The sequence below is a fragment of the Pelophylax lessonae genome, assembly GCF_965119305.1.
Source record: "Pelophylax lessonae genome assembly, chromosome: 9".
NCBI classification, from domain to species: Eukaryota; Metazoa; Chordata; class Amphibia; order Anura; family Ranidae; genus Pelophylax; species Pelophylax lessonae.
In genome coordinates, this window is record NC_138776.1 from 267,971,643 (window position 1) to 267,991,897 (window position 20,255).

General features: G+C 47.4%; 2 protein-coding genes across 2 annotated transcripts in view; both read right to left on the bottom strand.

The window, feature by feature from the left end:
• LOC309562915 (uncharacterized protein) overlaps nt 1–20,255 on the bottom strand; it is a 523,709-nt gene that overhangs the window by 420,723 nt on the left and 82,731 nt on the right. The window contains exons 2-3 of the mRNA XM_082267246.1: nt 14,825–14,939; nt 14,085–14,551 (exon numbers count right to left, since the gene is read on the bottom strand). Of these exons, the coding sequence (XP_082123372.1) occupies nt 14,231–14,551; nt 14,825–14,908 (405 nt within the window). The 5' untranslated portion in view covers nt 14,909–14,939 and the 3' untranslated portion in view covers nt 14,085–14,230. The remainder of the gene's footprint in view (nt 1–14,084; nt 14,552–14,824; nt 14,940–20,255) is intronic.
• Nucleotides 1–20,255, bottom strand: part of LOC309564458 (uncharacterized protein) — a 1,566,033-nt gene that overhangs the window by 11,667 nt on the left and 1,534,111 nt on the right. Inside the window, exons 14-17 of the mRNA XM_082269088.1 lie at nt 13,523–13,628; nt 12,000–12,805; nt 2,171–2,221; nt 561–1,454 (exon numbers count right to left, since the gene is read on the bottom strand). Of these exons, the coding sequence (XP_082125214.1) occupies nt 561–1,454; nt 2,171–2,221; nt 12,000–12,805; nt 13,523–13,628 (1,857 nt within the window). The remainder of the gene's footprint in view (nt 1–560; nt 1,455–2,170; nt 2,222–11,999; nt 12,806–13,522; nt 13,629–20,255) is intronic.

Below are 20,255 nucleotides of genomic sequence, written 5' to 3' on the forward strand. Positions count from 1 at the left end.
CCCTCCTAGAGGGACCCAACCACCAGTGACACCTCTCCTTCTCTCTCCTAGAGGGACCCAACCAGCAGTGACACCCCCTCCTTCTCTCTCCTAGAGGGACCCAACCACCAGTGACACCCCTCCTTCTCTCTCCTAGAGGGACCCAACCAGCAGTGACACCCCCTCCTTCTCTCTCCTAGAGGGACCCACCCAGCAGTGACACCTCCTCCTTCTCCCTCCTAGAGGGACCCAACCACCAGTGACACCCCCTCCTTCTCTCTCCTAGAGGGACCCAACCAGCAGTGACACCCCCTCCTTCTCTCTCCTAGAGGAACCCAACCAGCAGTGACACCCCCTCCTTCTCTCTCCTAGAGGGACTCAACCAGCAGTGACACCCCCTCCTTCCCTCTCCTAGAGGGACCCAACCAGATAAAGATCAGAGGAGCGCTCAGCCATGTGTTTTCTGAGGTGTATATCAAGGTGTGCTTCTTCCCAGCGTGAGATCTCTGATGTACTGCAAAATTTTACTCGTGTAGAAGACGTTTCCCGCACTCAGGACACTAATACACCTAAAGGGTGGTGTGGGTTTTCTGATGTTTGGTAAGAACAGACTTCCATGAAAAACATTTCCCGCACTCAGAGCATGGATACGGCTTGTCCGTGTGAGAAATTTGGTGTTTGACAAGATCTGATTTCCGTGAATAACATTTCCCGCACTCAGGACAGGAAAACTGCGTTTCCCGCATGTGGCATATCTGATGTTTAGCAAGACTGGTATCCCATGAAAAACATTTCCCGCACTCAGGACAAGAATACGGCTTCTCCCCAGTGTGAGTCCTCTGATGTGTGATTAGATTGCCCTTCCTTGAAAAACATTTCCCGCACTCAGGGCAAGAAAACGGCTTCTCCCCGGTGTGAGTTCTTTGATGCTTAACAAGGGCTGAATTCTGTGGAAAACACTTCCCGCACTCAGGGCAGACATATGGTTTCTCGCCCGTGTGCATTCTCTGATGTATGGAAAGATGAGACCTCTGTGAAAAACATTTTCCACACTCGGTGCAGGAATACGACTTCTCCCCTGTGTGCAATCTTTGATGTTGCGCAAGATTGGACTTTAATGAGAAACATTTTCCACACTCAGGACAGGAATGCGGCTTCTCACCCGTGTGCAATCTCTGATGTAAAGAAACATGCGACTTCCGTGAAAAACCTTTCCCGCAGTCAGGGCAGGAATATGGCTTCTCTTCTGCATGAGACCCGTAGTGTATGATAAGTACTGAATTATGAGGACTTCTAGCCCCATCCCTCAGAATATGAGGTTCGTTAGTGGAATTTGATAGCCTATCCACACTGTGAAGTCCACCATCCATAGTGGAGCTCATTGTCTTTTCTCCTCCACAATCTCCTGTGATGTCCTCATCTTCCAATCTACAACCTGGAGATAAAGTGAGACGATCCTTTGAGGGTTTCTCCATGGCGTGTCCTGGAAAAATATAAAAACATCGTCAATAGATCTGAGAGGGTTAGTTCACTTCCATCAAGATTCCATCTGGATCAGGTAGATATGAGTGAGCAGATGTTCTCTGTGGATGTCCCAACCAGCTGGGACTCTCCCCCCTCTTCAGTCAAAGAGCCTTTGGTCCTCCTCCCAGATCACTTCTACATTTACACAGCCTTGTCAGAAGAGCAGGAACCAATAGGGACTGGGAGGTCCATGCTCTTTACACAACCACAAGCCTAGGCACTGGGTCATGTGACCTCTGATAGACAAGAGGGTCAATGTTCAGACTTGCAGACCCTTTACCATAGAACAAGTGACCATAGGTCTAGGATTCTGGTGATATGCAGCACTGGAGGGAGATTGCAACTGGAAGAAGAGGGACCAACCTAAGAAAGGTTCAATCTGTGTTCTCATATCCGTGCTACTGTAACTAGGAGTGACACACAACCTAATACTGCCAGCGGAACCCCAGGACGGGGATCGGTAAAGGGAAGTGACCATTATATACCTATTATTGGCTGATATCACTCAGCTCCCGCCCTACTCTGGACCAATCAGTGTGCAGTAACAGAGCAGAGATAAGAGAAGAATATATTATGGGTCACCTGTGCTGATCTCTGTAGGAGTGTCCTCCTCTATGAATGTCCTCGTCATTCCAGCCTCCTCCGTATATTGCTGATCATCCCTCACATACGTCTCTTCTTCTTCATCCTCAACTTTCATGTTTATCAGATCTTCACCCTAAACCAACAGAATGGCAGAAAATAACATCTGTAACATAGAAGTATTTATGATGTGAGATCACATAGAAAATATCATCTTGTAGAATCCACACATCGTCTCCACATGTCAGAGTGTTCAATCACTTTATGTTCCCGACCCTCAACTCCACCCACCTGATGATGGTGGGGGATGGTGTGACCTTCCTGTGTGGAATCCTGGGAATACAGAGGACGGGGACATCTCTCTGGTAGGTTTCTGTTACTAGTTGGATCGCCCTTCATGTCCTTGTAGAGATCCCTGTGTCCCTCAGAAAGCTCCTTCATTGCACCATACTCCTGATTGTCCTCTTTATACTCTTCTTTAACAATATTATAACCCCTGAGGCTTCCACTCTGAATATAGAATAAGACATTCATTATAATATGCTTTCATATAAATCATAACCACAAAAGGAAAACCTAGGGTCCCTGGTGCAAGAAACCATGAACGGCCCCCTCCTGGCCCTCAACTGGGGCCCTTCCCACTGATCTGGGGCCCTTTACTCCCACCATGGGACCCTTTATTATAGTCCTACAGTGGGCCACCTTCCTGCCGTCTTGGGGTCCCCCCACGGTGGCGGAATGCCAGAGCTCAGTTCCAAGTGCGACCTTTGCGACCCTAGTAGTTACACCACTGGTATCAGTATTTTTTTATTATTATTATTTATTTTACTATTTTATATATTTTATTTACAATTTTATATTTTATTATGGTTTGCATACTTTTTTAGGACTTTGGTCAAACATCAGGGGCGTAAACAGACCCCTGATGTCTAATTTTTTAAAACCGAGAAATGGAACCAGGACAGATTTATCTTTGTAGCCTCAGCTGCACAGAATGAATGGACAGGAATAGCTCTGTACAGAGGCTTCTCCTTTATTCATAAACTGAGGCATAGTAAACATAGTTTACTATGCCCCATCTATGAATGAATAAAAAAAAAATCTACAGTCAGTCATCAGTACCAATCACTGACTCTATTCATTAGAACGAGGAAGGGGCCGGTAAAGGACACAGGTGGGGGCAGGGAAGCACACAGGGGCTAGGGGCAGCAGGACAAGGATAGGAAAGCGGCAGGAACCGATCTCTCCATGTAGTCGCAGAATGGCTGCGGGAGGGAAAGGAGGAGAAGGGGGGCATTCAGTGGCTCCATGGAGGAATCGGTTCCTCTACATGCCGCAGCTCCCGCCACCCTCCTATACAGGCGTTCTGGGTGCCCCCTGGAGCATGAGGCTGTGTCGCAATGGTGACCCTTGTACATAGGCCCCTGCATGACCAGCAGTGATTGTCAATCACCTACCTGATGGTGAGGGATGGTGTGACCTTCCTGTGTGGAATCCCGGGAATACAGAGGACGGGGACATCTCTCTAGGGGGTTTCTGTAGCTGGATGACTCCACCATGGTGTCCTGGTACAGATCTTTGTGTCCTTTTGGAAACTCTGACTCCTCCATCACCCCATCCTCATCATCCTCCTCTTTTATCTCTTCTTTAACCTCAACTTTAGAATCTCTCAGGTTTCCACTCTGAATATATAATAAAAATGACATCAATGGTAACAATGCAGATAATGTACAGATCCTAATGATACTATCAGTGATTGTTCCTCATCTACCTGATGATGGTGGGGGATGGTGTGACCTTCCTGTGTGGAATCCAAAGAATGCAGAGGACCCCCCTCCTCCATAAACTGAAGATCTCCCCTCACAAATGACTCCTCCTCTTCTTTTTTAACTTTAACGCCCTTTACTTCTTCATCCTAAATCCCAAAAAATGATAAAATATGTTTGTAAAGTGGAATAAGAGATTACTTGCCAAGAAGGTTTTTAAGGTGGACATGCTTAGTCCTATCTACCTGATGATGGTGAGGGATGGTGTGACCTTCCTGTGTGGAATCCCGGGAATACAGAGGACGGGGACATCTCTCTGGTGGGTTCCCATTACTGGATCCATCTGTAGGAAACACACACACTGACTGAATACATTGTTTCTATGTGTTTATCAGATGATGGGGGATCTAGGTGGAGCCTCCGTACTGCTCTCTCCTTTACAATAAAGTCTCCTCTTACCCGGTGATGTGAGGGGCGGCTGATTCTCCATCATGATGCCCTGGTGTCCTGTAGAAAGCTTCATCGCTCCATACTCCTCGTCCTCCTCTTTATACTCTACTTTAATACCATTATTATCATCCCAGAGGATTCCACTCTGAATATATAAGAAATTCATTGTACTAAACTACTAAGCTTGCATATAAGGTATATATATGTATTTTTTAACAACTAATAATAATTGGTAATCATCTACCTGATCGTGGTGAGGAATCCTCTCCTTCATGGTATTGTGGTCCTTCTAAAAATATAATTTTTTTTTTTTTTAAAGGTTTGTTTTCATTTTAATGTATTTTTAAACCTTTAAAGCCCAACTCTAGGCAACTTCTGCGGGTCTGGTAAGCGTGGAAAACGACCGGGAAGCGGCGAGGGGGACACCTCGTCCACCTCCCTGAAAATAAGATCTTATTACCTCCTCCCCTGCCAGTTCCAGCAATGTCTCCTCTCTATTTCCTCCCAACTCACCTTTAACCTGGGACTTCCTGTCTGTATGTGACATCACTTCCTGTCTTCCATAGAGACTTCCTGTCTGGGTAGAAGTGAGATCACCACCCTGTGGAGCTCAGAAGAACTGCAGCCCTGAGAAACATCTCGTAGTGTAAACACGTTTTTCCGTGAAAAAACCCTACCCGTGAAAATTCCCTACCCTCGTCACTTCCGGTGCACCTACGTCATTGAACAGCTGAGCAGCTTACGACTGCGCATGATCACAGCTCCGGAGGGTAGGGAATTTTTATGGGGTAGGGTTTTTTTCACGGAACACCACATCAGCTGTTGCCGTGGGTAGGGTTGCCACCTCATCCCTTTAAACCAGGACACACATTAATTACACAGCTTCTGTGGCTGATCAGGGTGGTAATCAAAATCACTTAGTGCCTTACCTGCCTTATATTAGCCGCGGGTACATTAAATCATCTCCGCTGCAACATTAAATCATCCCCGCTCCAACCCCTCTGACTTCCCTGATCTCGGCTCCAAAATGTAAAAGCGGCGGCGGATCTATGAAAATATAAATCACAGAGCCAAAATCTCAGTGATTTATATTTTCATAGACCCGCCGTCGCTTTTACTTTTTGGAGCCGAGATCAGGGAAGTCAGAGGGGTTGCAGCGGAGATGATTTAATGTACCCGCGGCAACAGCTGATGCGGTGTAACGTTACAAAACACTACCGCATGAAAAATTCCCTACCCTCCGCAGCTATGAGCATGCGCAGTGGGAAGCTGCTCAGCTGTTCCATGACGTATGTGCACAGGAAGTGACAAGGGTAGGGAATTTTCACGAGGTAGGGTTTTTTAACGTTACAACGGCCTTGTCATTGTTGCCAAGTGTCCTTGATGCTGCAAGACAGTCTCGTTATTTAGTCTTCTATCTCATCATGTCCAAGTCCCTCAGGTTCCAGGACTCTGTCCAGAGTGGCAGTAAGGTGATGTCTGCTGGAAAACTCTCTGGTTCCCATCACCACGCACTGCAATTATTATTATACAGGATTTATAAAGCGACAACAGTTTTACGCAGCGCTTTACAACATGAGGGCGGACACCACAGTTACCATACAATTCAATACAGGAGGAATTCGATTATCCTGCTTGTTAGAGCGTACAATCTGAAAGGTCAAATATAGAGTTGCCACCTCATCCCTTTAACACAGAACACATATTAATTACTCAGGTTCTTTGGTTGATTAAGGTGGTAATTAAACTCACTTAGTGCCTTATCTGCAATAAATTAGCCTCAGAACCTGTGCAATTCATATGTGTTTGGGTTTAAAGGGATGAGGTGGCAATCCAAGTCAAGTGATACAAAAGGTAATAACTATGGGGGATGGGCTGAGGGAAAAAGTGGAAACACAATTTTTAGGTGGAAGCAGGATAGGCTTATCTGAAGAAATGTTTTATTTAGGGATCACCTAAAAGTGGACAGAGTAGGAGATAGTTGGATAGATTGGGGTAGGGAGCTCCATAGGATGGGAGAGTCTTGTGAAAAGAACTAGAGGTGAGCATGGGAGGAGGTGGCAAGAGAGCTAGATAGCAGAAGGTCTTGGGAGGAATGAAGAGTATAATTAGGTTGGTATTTAAAGTTGGGTTAGTGATGTAACTGGGGGCAGAGTTGTGGAAGACTTTGTAAGCTGTTGTTAGTATTATTATAATTTAATTTGTTGGGTGAGTAGAAGCCAGTGGCGGGATTGGAAGTGAGGGGTGGAGGATACTGAATGGAGGTCAGTGGAGGGATTGATTGAGAGGGGTGGAGGACACTGAATGGAAGCCAGTGGAGGGATTGGCAGAGAGGGGTGGAGGACACTGAATGGAAGCCAGTGGAGGGATTGGCAGAGAGGGGTGGAGGACATTGAATGGAAGCCAATGGCGGGATTGGCAGAGAGGAGTGGAGGACATTGAATGGAGGCCAGTGGAGGGATTGGCAGAGAGGGGTTGGGGATACTGAATGGAAGCCAGTGGAGGGATTGGCAGAGAGGGTGGACTGGAGGAAACTGAATAAAAGCCAGTGGAGCGTTTGGAAGAGAGGGGTGGAGGGCACTGAACAGAAACCAGTGAAGGGATTGGCAGAGAGGGGTTGAGGACACTGAATGGAGGCCAGTGGAGGGATTGGCAGAGAGGGGTGGAGGACACTGAATAGAGGCAAGTCGAGGGATTGGCATGGAGGGGTGGAGGGCACTGAATGGAAGCCAGTGGAAGGATTGTCAGAGAGGGGTGGCAGACACTGATGTAAGGTGGATGAGTCTTGCAGTAGCATTCATAATTGACGGAAGGGGGGAGGAGCCTGTGTAAAGTTAAGCCAACGAGGAGGGAGTTGCAGTAGTTGAGGCGAGAGACGACCAGGGAGTGAATTAGAAGCTTGTGGTGTCATTGGTTAGGAAAGGGTGTATCTTAGAGATGTTGCAGAGGTTGAGGAGGCAAGCTTTGGACAGTGATTGGATGTGGGGCTGAAAGGATAGTTAAAGCGGAGTTCCGGGCACAGAAGTCATTTTTCACTGAACATACCCCCGGGACAGTCAGGGCTAGCACATTCCACAATGGCTAGCCTCTGATCTGTCCCGGTTCGCACTTACCTTTTAGAAGAAATACTTGCTTATAAAATTTCTTCCACAGCGTTTCCATCTCTCTTGTGGGCAGCTGAAGCCGGCGCGGTCCTCTTCTGTGTCTTTTTCCGCGTCTTCTTGTCCCAGATTGCGCCTGAACCGCCCCTCTCGTCACTCCGGTGCGGCGCCACATTCCTAAACAGCTTCTGGGCATGCCCAGAAGCTCTTTAGCAGGGGAATGCGGCGTCGCCCGGAAGTGACGAGCGGGGCCGGTGCCGTCGCATTGATTCCTGGGAGCGATGACGTTCAGCTCCCAGGAATCATCGCAGCGCAGGAAGTGACAGCGGAGCCGCGGCGCTGAGGGAGGAAGTACCCTGAGGTGAGTATTTACGATCGTCAATTACAAGGTGAGTTTTTTTTTTAAAAAAAAACCTAACTATCCAATTCCTTTTCAGGTTATGCTGAACTAGCGGACGGGCACAAAAAAAAAATATCGATTTTGTGCCCGGAACTCCGCTTTAAGAGTCCAGGATTACACCTAGCACCCTGGCATGTGGGGACGAGTTGATAGTTGTGCCATCGATCTTGACAGAGAAGTCAGGGGAAGGGGCATGTGGGGGAGAAAATATTATAAGCTCGGTTTTGGATCGATTGAGTTTGAGGAAGTGGTGTGACATCCAAACTGATATGTCTGTTAGTAAATTAGCGATGTGTGAGGAGACTGATGGACTGAGTTGAGGGGTAGAGAGATAGATTTGGATGTCATTGGGGTGGAAGCGGTTTTGAAAGCCTTGGAGACTATTAGCTGACCCAGGGAGGAGGTGTAGATCGAGACGAGGAGAGGTCCAAGAACAGAACCTTGGAGGACCCTGATAGAGAAGAAGAGAGGAGAAAGTGGAATTGTAAGTGACACTGATAAAGCGGCGGGATAGGTAAGATGAGAGCAATAATACCAGACTGTTGAGTGGAGTGATCTCCTTTCTGACAGTGAAAGTAGAACTCCGACATCAGCAGAGAGGCAGCGGAGCAGGAGCGTATGGTCAGTGAGGTTGAATAAAGACAATAGTCCATCCAGTTCAACCTGTGTAGGTGTGTATGGCTGTAATCATCTCTCATACCCCTGAATGTTCTGATCCTTGAGATGTACGTCTAAGAGTCTTTTGAAATCCACCATACTACCCGCAGAAACCACCTCTTGTGGTAGAGAATTCCACAATCTTGTAGCCCTAACAGTAAAGAACCCCCCACATTGCCTGTGGTTAAAACGCTTCTCCTCTAATCGCATTGTATGCCCTCGAGTCCTCATGCAATCCTTTCGACTGAATAGCTTTTTTTCTATGCTGAGATCACCATTGAGATATTTATAAATTGCTATCATGTCCCCTCTGGGGCTCTCTTCTCCAGGGAGAATAAATCAAGCGATTGTAGACGCTCTTCATTAATTAAGGTCCTCCAATCCCCTAATTAGTTTAGTTGCCCTTCTCTGGACTCTCTCCAGCTCCAACACATCCCTCCTGAGGACTGGCGACCAGAACTGGACAGAATACTCCAGATGTGGTCAGACCAGAGTTTTATAAAGTTCTTCAGGTCAGTTGATGCAACCTGTATTGCGATTGACGTAGATCAGGGATGTTTGGCCCAAGGGCCGCATGTGGCCCAGGAGAGTTTATCATGTAGCCTAGGCATGTCTGGAGGGACAATAGCCGACACTTAGAATCCAGGCACATGCACGGTTGGAGGGATACCGGGGTTACCCGCACCAGCAGCAGTGAATACAGGGACTCCCGATAGTGGCAGGGCAAGTAAATGCTGCATGGCGGTATCTAGGGGGGTGCTGGGGTGGGCTGCATTCCCCCAGAATTTAATTGCGCCCCCTACTCACTATGTGCTGTGTGGGGAGGTAGATGGGAGGTTGTGGGCAGGGGGCTTCGGGGGGGGGGGACCTATAGACTGTGCTAAACAGAGACCACTGTTACCTATTTGGTATATTGTATCAGCGTTCCCACAGGGAGCAGGTTTCTACACATTTTTTGATACGGCGTCGCACGACCGCCCAATTGTCCGTTAAAGTCCCGCAGTGCCGAATCGCAAAATTTGCCCTGGTCAGGAAGGGGGTAAAATCTTCCGGGGCTTAAGTGGTTAAAGTCCCACTTGTTCTTTAGGATCGTGTTTTGGGGCTTCATCAGGTTGGTGGTTGAAGGATCCTCTATGACTCCATTTTGTAATGCTCCTTCATTCTGCGTAATCCGTCGTTTCCATTTCAGAACTCCTCAGCGTCACGTAGCCTTGATGTTTCAGCAAAACTTCTCAGTAACATTCCTTCCCCTCTGTCTGTCCCGTAGCACATAGTGAAGAAACAATAAAGCAAGTATATTTCCTTATCTTGTTCTGACCTATAAGAACTTATTTGTTACCATTTATGTTCTAAAATTGAATACTGTTGCAAACCTTTTTTGTTCCCAGCATCTAGTGACGTATAAAAACTAAAGCCTCGTACACACGCAACGAATTTCCACCGACCGGTCGTCCGTCTTTTGTCCAGAGTGGTATCTGTTGGTTGGAATGTGCTCTAGACTACACACGAATTTTCCCGTACGACAGAATTCTACTTCAGAAGTGATGTCATGTGTTGGATTGCTTTCTTTCATCTCTGAGCATGCCTAGTCTTGCTCATAAGATTTTTCCCCATCGAAATCTGTACTGAGACGAAAATCGGATGTGTTTTGACGGTCGACAAAAATTATATAGCCTGCACACCAGGATTTTTTCGGCCGAAAAGTCGAAGTCGGTTGTCGGCAATCGGCAGATTGGTCTTCGGACGAAATTTCCCGGCCTAATTTCTACTCGTGTGTACAAGGCTTAAAAAGTTCCCTATTTCATTGAAAATGCTTATTTCTCAAGTTTCTATTTCTCCAAAATGACCTCGGTTTGTTTGCCAGCTGTACTAGCCTATAGAATGTGCCCACCTCAGCTTCTTTCCTGACCACCTTCCCCCCTGCTTGTGTGTATAAAACCCTTAAGCACAATAAAGACAACAGAGATTGGTTTCACCTACTACATGTCTCCGTGTCTATTTTTCCTTGGGTGAAACTGACCTCCCAGACGTCTTCTTGCACAGAATTGACTGACCAGGGTAGCCAGGGGCTACAAGAAGGAAGGGTCAAGCCGACCACCAACAGCGGTGACCTAGACTCTGGCTGGAGAATAGAAGGAAACTCTCTTATACAAACACCACAAGGCTTTCCAGAGAAGGAACATTTGCCTTTAATCACATATCATCTGCATAACATGTCATATGCAAAGTCATTTTACAATCTGGACCTATATAGGGAGGCCAACATTAGCATAGAAGTTATTTAACTATTAGTAAAAGAAACTTTTATTTCTCTTTAACTATAAATTTGCATTTTATTATGGAAATGTGAAAAAAAAAGCTACATCAGAAAATGTCGTACTTTTTTAAACTTTTAACTGGCAGGTGGTCCTCTCCAAGTTAATTAAGCCGTCTGTGCAGGTTGATGACTACTTAAATGTCACGTAGTCTGATCTCCCCTTCGTCCATAAGTAATACAACACCTTGAAAAAGTATTCATACCCCTTGAAATTCTCCACATTTTCTTATGTGACAACCGAATCCCCCCCCCCCCCCCCCACGGAGTCAATACTTTGTAGAACGGCCTTTTCCTGCAATTACAGCTGCAAGTCTTTTTGGGGATGTCTCTACCAGCTTTGCACATCTAGAGAGGACATTTTTGCCCATTCTTCTTTGCAGAATATCTCAAGCTCTGTCAGATTGTATAATAACAAAATGTGTGAAATTTCAAGGCACTGTATACCTGTGTAACCTCTATCCCACCATGATGTCTTCCTTTGAAACTTCTGCTGAAGATCAGACTACACTGCTAGATGGACCCAACCAGCAGTGACACCCCCTCCTTCTCTCTCATAGAGGGACCCAACCAGCAGTGACACCCCCTCCTCCTCTCTCATAGAGGGACCCAACCAGCAGTGACACCTCCTCCTTCTCTCTCCTAGAGGGACCCAACCAGCAGTGCACCTCCTCCTTCTCTCTCCTAGAGGGACCCAACCAGCAGTGACACCCCCTCCTTCTCTCTCCTAGAGGGACCCAACCAGCAGTGACACCCCCTCCTTCTCTCTCCTAGAGGGACCCAACCAGCAGTGACACCCCCTCCTTCTCTCTCCTAGAGGGACCCAACCAGCAGTGACACCTCCTCCTTCTCTCTCCTAGAGGGACCCAACCAGCAGTGACACCTCCTCCTTCTCTCTCCTAGAGGGACCCAACCAGCAGTGACAACTCCTCCTTCTCTCTCCTAGCAGAGTAAGCCAGACAGAGCTTTGAAGTCTTTAGTGATCTTTGATTTCCTTATAAAGTTTATCTTCCATGATAAAGATCAGAGGAGCGCTCAGCCACGTGTTTTCCGAGGTGTATATCAAGGTGTGCTTCTTCCCAGTGTGAGATCTCTGATGTACGGCAAAATAGGATTCATACAGAAGACATTTCCTGCACTTGGGACATTATTGCGTTTCGAGGGTTGTGTGGGTTCTCTAACGTTTGGTAAGACCAGACTTCTCTGAAAAACATTTGCCGCATTCATTTCGGCTTCTCCGCCATGTGGGAAACTTGGTGTTCAAGAAGATCTGATTTCAGTGAATAACTTTTCCCGCACTGAGCACAGGAAAATGGCTTCACCCCTGTGTGAGATCTCTGATGTACAGCGAGTTTTGACTTCCGCGCATAACATTTCCCGCACTCAGAGCAGGAATACGGCAACTGCCCCGTGTGTGATTTACGATGCGTGAGAAGATCTGATTTCCGAATATAACATTTCCCACACTCGGGGCAGGGAAACGGCTTCTCCCCCGTGTGAGTTCTCTGATGTATGGCAAGTTCGGTTTTCCGCGTATAACTTTTCCAACACACATTGCAGGTAAAAGGCTTTTCACCCGTGTGCAATCTATGATGTGAAGTAAGATTGGATTTATGGGAAAAACGTTTTCCGCACTCCGAACAGGAATACGGCTTCTCACCCGTGTGCAACCTCTGATGCGAGCTTAGATGAGAACTCTTTGAAAAACATTTCCCGCACTCGGAGCAGTAATACTGCTTCTTCTCAGTGTGAGATCTCTGATGTATAGAAAGACTTAATTCAGAGTAAAAAATTTCCCCACATTTAGGACAGGAAAAATTCTCATCCCCCCGAATTCCACAATTGTTCCACTCAGTACGAGGCTGGTTAGATTCAGAGGATCTAGATGATCTATCCACACTGGGAAGTCCACCATCCACATTTGAGGTCGTTTTCTTTTGTCCGGCACAATCTCCTGTGATATCCTTATCTTCCATTTTACAACCTGGAGATAAAGTGAGACGATCCTTAGAGGGATTCTCCATGGCGTGTCCTGGAAAAATATAAAAACATCATCAATAGATCTGAGAGGGTTAGTTCACTTCCATCAAGATTCCATCTGGATCAGGTAGGTATGAGTGAGCAGATGTTCTCTGTGGATGTCCCAACCAGCTGGGACTCTCCCCCCTCTTCAGTCAAAGGGCCTTTGGTCCTCCTCCCAGATCACTTCTACATTTACACAGCCTTGTCAGAAGAGCAGGAACCAATGGGGACTGGGAGGCCCATGCTCTTAACACAACCACAAGCCTAGGCCCTGGGTCATTTGACCTCTGATAAAAAAAAAAAAGTCAAAGTTTCGACTTGAAGACCCTTTACCATAGAAAAATTGACCATAGGCCTAGGCTTCTGGTGATATGCAGCACTGGAGGGAGCGTGCAGTGGCAAGATAAGGAAAAATGTTTCAGTCTTTATGTTACTTCCATTTTTTATCCCAGCAAGACTGGTAATAGAGTTTTATGGTAACATTTAGCTATAAGTCTGCTGGAAGAAGAGGGACCAACCTAAGAAAGGTTCAATCTGTGTTCTCATATCTGTGCTACTGTAACTAGGAGTGACACACAACCTAATACTGCCAGCTGAACCCCAGGACGGGTATCAGTACAGGGAGGTGACCTATTATTGGCTGATATCACTCAGCTCCCGCCCTACTCTGGACCAATCAGTGTGCAGTAACAGAGCAGCGATAAGAGAAGAATATATTATGACTTACTTTTGCTTTTCTTTGTAGAAGGGCCCTCCCCCGCATGTTGCTGATTATCCCTCACATACATCTCTTCAACTCCATCCTCAACTTTCATCTTCATCAGATCTTCACCCTAAACCAACAGAATGGAAGAAAATAACATCTGTAACATAGAAGTATTTATGATGTGAGATCACATAGAAAATATCATCTTGTAGAGTCCACACATCGTCTCCACATGTCAGAGTGTTCAATCACTTTATGTTCCCGACCCTCAACTCCACCCACCTGATGATGGTGAGGGATGGTGTGATCTTCCTGTGTGGAATCCCGGGAATACAGAGGACGGGGACATCTCTCTGGTGGGTTTCTCTTATTAGGTGGCTTTTTAATAATGTCCTGGTAGAGGTTCTTGTGTCCTTCAGGAAGTTCCTCCATCACACCGTACTCCTCATCCTCGTCTGTCCACTCTTCTTTAACAATAATATTAAAATCCCCAAGATTTCCACTCTAAATACATAATAAAACATTCATTGTAACAAACATGCTGTGTATAAATCATAACTACTAATAATTGAAAATCATCTACCTGATGATGGTGGGGGATGGTGTGATCTTCCTGTGTGGAATCCCGGGAATACAGAGGACGGGGACATCTCTCTGGTGGGTTCCCATTACTGGATCCATCTGTAGGAAACACACACACTGACTGAATACATTGTTTCTATGTGTTTATCAGATGATGGGGGATCTAGGTGGACCCTCCGTACTGCTCTCTCCTTTACAATAAAGTCTCCTCTTACCCGGTGATGTGAGGGGCGGCTGATTCTCCATCATGACGTCCTTGTAGAGATCCTTGTGTCCTTCTAGCATTTCCCTCTCCTCCATGGAGAATTTCCCAGAATTCCCATCACTGCTCAGCTCTCCAGTCAGCAGCTCAGTGATCTTGCTGGTGACTTCTAGAATCTTTTCCATATTATTTCTCTTCGGTTTTTTGGAGTTACATGGAGGCACTGTGATGGTCATATGGTGACCAGACTTCAGAGGAGGTAAACTCTGTATTAAAAAACCAATAAGAATATCATGTTAGAATCCCAGAATCCTCCTCACCTCTCCAGTCAGGTCTGTGTTTTATTAATAGAGATAAGAGTGATGTCATGTGACCTCCCAGAATCCTCCCCACCTCTCCGGTCAGGTCTGTGTTTTATTAATAGAGATAAGAGTGATGCCATGTGACCTCCCAGAATCCTCCCCACCTCTATGGTCAGGTCTGTGTTTTATTAATAGAGATAAGAGTGATGTCATGTGACCTCCCAGAATCCTCCTCACCTCTCCGGTCAGCAGGTAGATGATCTCCAGGGTGAGGTTTAGTATCTTCTCAGTCATGTGACTCCGGTCCTCCTCCATCCTCATTGATGTGGTCAGGCGATCTATGTGGGTTTCTCTGTAGAGGAATAGCAGAGATTTATCTGGACTGTATTGGTTGTACGATATTAGGATGATATAAGTGGATAATAAGCGTTCTTCCTCAAGTGGGAATGAGAACATGTACTGTAGTTTGGGTTATTTGGTGTTTGTTGTGTTTCTTGACCACTGCAAACCTTTGTCCTGACTGTTTTGTACTTTGACTGGAGACATCCATGTTTGTATGAAGCACCAATAGGCCTAAAAGCAGAGTCAGAAGCTACAGGCTTCTCAGGGTCTTTCCCCAAGCCCAGAGGGGTGTGAGATCATCCATAGTGAACAGACAGAAAACACTCAATAATCGGGACAGATCAATGCAGATTTAAAGAAATGAGATTCAGGTTTGCCTCGACCTTGGATTCAAGGTGAATCCCCGGGATTCGTGTCCAAGGAAAAACAGGAACTTTTGGTAGATTTTGCGTGCTCTAAATTTGGAACAATCCACAATGAGCTTGAAGCCCTTGTTATAGTGAGGGGCAGGGTTATCCACCTCCTCCCCCATTATTGGCTGATTTCAGGACTCGAATCCTAGAAATTGGGGTCAAGTTTTGGTACAACCAAACTGCAAATCTCATTCTTTGTTTACAAGAGACTTCTAAGGTGAGAAGGTGACACGTCTCCAAAATGAAGACAATATTCCAGCCCCCTAAGTGGGGAAATGTTCTGACCCTGAAGGGGTAATCTACGTTTCCATACTATATATGTGTGTATCATCATCTGCTGGAGATAAAAGACGTCCCAGTGACTATGGAGGAAGAGGACGGAACATGACGGGGGATTACTGGGTGTAAATAGAAAATAAGATCTTATTACCTCTTCTGCTGTCTCTTCCAGCGATGTCTCCTCTCTACTTCGTCCCGACTCACCTCTCACCAGGAGTGTCCTATTTATACCTGACATCACTTCCTGTCTGTAGCTGACATCACTTCCTTTCTTCCATAGAGGCTTCCATAGAGACATCCTGTCTCGGTAGAAGTGAGAAGATCGGCACCTTGTGGAGGTCAGAGGATCTGCAGCCCCGAGAAATGTGAACATGGCCTTGTGTTGTGTGTGAATGTACTGTATGTCCTTTTAGAATATAGGTTTTTTTATAGGTATTCCAGCGGCTGAGGAGGATCTCTTAGGATTTGAAAAAAGAATTGTTGCTCTACATACAGTAAAGATGGCCTAGGATATAAGAAGATTGCCAAGACCCTTAAACTGAGCTGCAGCACGGTGGCAAAGACCATATAGCGGTTTAACAGGACAGGTTCCACTCAGATCAGGCCTTGCCATGGTCGACCAAAGAAGTTGAGTGCACATGCTCAGCGTCGTATCCAGAGGTTGTCTTTAGGAAATAGACGTATGAGTGCTGCCAGCATTGCTGCAGAGGTTGAAGGGGTGGGGATCAGCCTGTCAGTGCTCAGACCATACGCTGCACACTGCATCAAATTGGTCTGCATGGCTGTCATCCCAGAAGGAAGCCTCTTCTAAAGATGATGCACAAGAAAAACAGTTTGCTGAAGACAAGCAGACTAAGGACATGGATTACTGGAACCATGTCCTGTGGTCTGATGAGACCAAGACAATTCTATTTGGTTCAGATGGTGTCAAGTGTGTCTTGTCTATAGTCAAGCATGGTGGTGGGAGTGTCATGGTCTGGGGCTTCATGAGTGCTGCCGGAACTGGGGATCTACAGTTTATTGAGGGAACCATGAATGCCAACATGTACTGTGACATACTGAAGCAGAGCATGATCCCCTCCCTTCGGAGACTGGGCCGCAGGGCAGTATTCCAACATGACAATGACCTCAAACCCACCTCCAATATGACCACTGCCTTGCTGAAGAAGCTGAGGGTAAAGGTGATGGACTGGCCAAGCGTCTCCAGACCTAAACCCTATTGAGCATCTGTGGGGCATCCTCAAAGAGAAGGTGGAGGAGCGCAAGGTCTCTAACATCCACCAGCTCAATGATGTCGTCATGGAGGAGGGGAAGAGGACCCAGTGACAACCTGTGAAGCTCTGGTGATCTCCATGCCCAAGAGGGTTAAGGCAGTGCTGAAAAATAATGGTGGCCACACAAAATATTGACACTTTGGGCCCAAATTGGACATTGTCACTTAGGGGTGTACTCACTTTAGTTGCCAGCGGTTTAGACATTAATGGCTGTGTGTTGAGTTATTTTGAGGGGACAGCAAATTTACACTGTTATACAAGCTGTACACTCACTACTTTACATTGTAGCAAAGTGTCATTTCTTCAGTGTTGTCACATGAAAAGATAGAATAAAATATTTACAAAAATGTGAGGGATGTACTTACTTTTGTCAGATACTGTATGTATAGGTCTGTTACTAGACTGATCCTTCTCCTGAGTGAAGAGAGTGACCTGGGCAGTGCCTGCAGAACTGTTGCAACTTGGGTCTTCCCTGGGAGCAGCGGTACATTGGTGGTGGATCTGGAGAAGGGTGGCTAGGGCAAAAATGTTCTCTGTAGAGTGCAGTCCCATCTACTATCTCCTCTTCTATCTTCCTTCCCTGCCTGCGCTCAACCTTCGTGCCGAGAAGGATGCCAACTGTCACTTATTACCCACCCCAAATTTTTAGTATTTGATAGGAGTATTCCAGAGCAAAAAGAAAAAATGCCTCACCTGTCCATATATTAGACATGGACAAAACACTTTTTCCAATGGCATCAAGACATATAAGGCGAGGCATTTTACCACTACTCAATGGAATTTGTAGTGTCCTGTTTACATCAAACCATTGGGTCTCTTAGATCAAGGTTTGGTGAGCACTGTAGATGGAGGACAATAAAACAGAACATAATGTACCCAGGCAGTTTGCAGGAAAACACAATAAGTCTGGTAAGGACCTCAATGTTAGGGTTACGGAGGCTATCCTCCAAAGCTATTCCCCTGAGGAAAGATTTAAGAGACTTTTGTGCATGAGAAACATATTGGATTTTTACCCTCGTAATGTTGCCCATACCCAGCTAGCCCATCCAGCTTTCAAACCTAGGTCCAGCTACCCCACACAGTTGTCAGGCCATGGCCCAGCAAGCCTGTTCACCAGTCAACCCCAGGTTCAGCTAGCTCATTGATCTTTCAAGCCAAGACCCCTCTAGCCTTTTCAATTGTCAAACCAAGACCAAGCTAGTCCACCCAGCTTTCAAACCCAGGCCCAGCTAGCCCACTCAGCTGTCAGGCCAAGCCCATCTAGCCCACCCAGCATTCATGCCAGGGCCCAGCTAGCCTACCAGTCTTTCATACCCAGAGCCAGCTAGCCCACTCAGCTGTCAGGCCAGGGCCCATCTAGCCCACCAAGCTTTCAAACCCAGAGCCAGCTAGACCACCAAGCTTTCAAACCCAGAGCTAGCTAGCCCACTCAGCTGTCAGGCCAGGGCCCATCTAGCCCATCCCGCTTTCAAGCCAAGGCCTAGCTAGCCCACCAAGCTTTCAAACCCAGGCCCAGCTAGCCCACTCAGCTGTCAGGCCAAGCCCATCTAGCCCACCCAGCATTCATGCCAGGGCCCAGCTAGCCTACCAGTCTTTTAAACCCAGGCCCAGCTAGCCCACTCAGCTGTCAGGCCAAGCCCATCTTGCCCACACAGGTTTCAAGCCAAGGCCCAGCTAGCCTACCAAGCTTTCAAACTCAGAGCCAGCTGGTTCATTCAGCTGCCAGGCCAAAGACCATCTAGCTCACCCAGCTTTAAAACCCAGGTCCAGCTAGCCCAATCAGCTGTCAGGCCAGGGCCCATCTAGCCCATCCAGCTTTCAAGCCAAGGCCTAGCTAGCCCACCAAGCTTTCAAACCCAGGTCCAGCTAGCCCACTCAGCTGTCAGGCCAGGGCCCATCTAGCCCATCCAGCTTTCAAGCCAAGGCCTAGCTAGCCCACCAAGCTTTCAAACCCAGAGCCAGCTAGCCCACTCAGCTGTCAGGCCAAGGCCCATCTAGCCCATCCAGCTTTCAAGCCAAGACCCAGCTAGCACACCAAGCTTTCAAACCCAGAGCCAGCTAGCCCACTCAGCTGTCAGGCCAGGGCCCATCTAGCCCACCAAGCTTTCAAACCCAGAGCCAGCTAGCCCACCAAGCTTTCAAACCCAGAGCTAGCTAGCCCACTCAGCTGTCAGGCCAGGGCCCATCTAGCCCATCCAGCTTTCAAGCCAAGGCCTAGCTAGCCCACCAAACTTTCAAACCCAGAGCCAGCTAGCCCACTCAGCTGTCAGGCCAAGACCCATCTAGCCCATCCAGCTTTCAAGCCAAGACCCAGCTAGCCCACCAAGCTTTCAAACCAAGAACCAGCTAGCCCACTCAGCTGCCAGGCCAAAGCCCATCTAGCTTACCCAGCTTTCAAGCCAAGGCCCAGCTAGCCCACCAAGCTTTCAAACCCAGAGCCAGCTAGCCCACTCAGCTGTCAGGCCAAGGCCCATCTAGCCCATCCAGCTTTCAAGCCAAGACCCAGCTAGCACACCAAGCTTTCAAACCCAGAGCCAGCTAGCCCACTCAGCTGTCAGGCCAGGGCCCATCTAGCCCACCAAGCTTTCAAACCCAGAGCCAGCTAGCCCACCAAGCTTTCAAACCCAGAGCTAGCTAGCCCACTCAGCTGTCAGGCCAGGGCCCATCTAGCCCATCCAGCTTTCAAGCCAAGGCCTAGCTAGCCCACCAAACTTTCAAACCCAGAGCCAGCTAGCCCACTCAGCTGTCAGGCCAAGACCCATCTAGCCCATCCAGCTTTCAAGCCAAGACCCAGCTAGCCCACCAAGCTTTCAAACCAAGAACCAGCTAGCCCACTCAGCTGCCAGGCCAAAGCCCATCTAGCTTACCCAGCTTTCAAGCCAAGGCCCAGCTAGCCCACCAAGCTTTCAAACCCAGAGCCAGCTAGCCCACTCAGCTGTCAGGCCAAGGCCCATCTAGCCCCCCTAGCTTTCAAACATAGACCCAGCTAGCCCAACAAGCTTTCAAACCCAGGTCCAGCTAGCCCACTCAGCTGTCAGGCCAAGGCCCATCTAGCCCATCCAGCTTTCAAGCCAAGACCCAGCTAGCCCATCAAGCTTTCAAACCCAGAGCCAGTTATCCCACTAAGCTGTCAGGCCAGGGCCCAGCTAGCCCACCCAGCTTCCAAGCCAAGGCCCAGCTAGCCTACCAAGCTTTCAAACCAAGAACCAGCTAGCCCACTCAGCTGCCAGGCCAAAGACAATCTAGCTCACCCAGCCTAAAAGCCAAGGCCCAGCTAGTCCTTAAGAGGCACATTTACACATTTCTTCCAAAATGTCAAGATCTTACCTTTCCCTCCTGTGGTCATCCATCTTGAACATG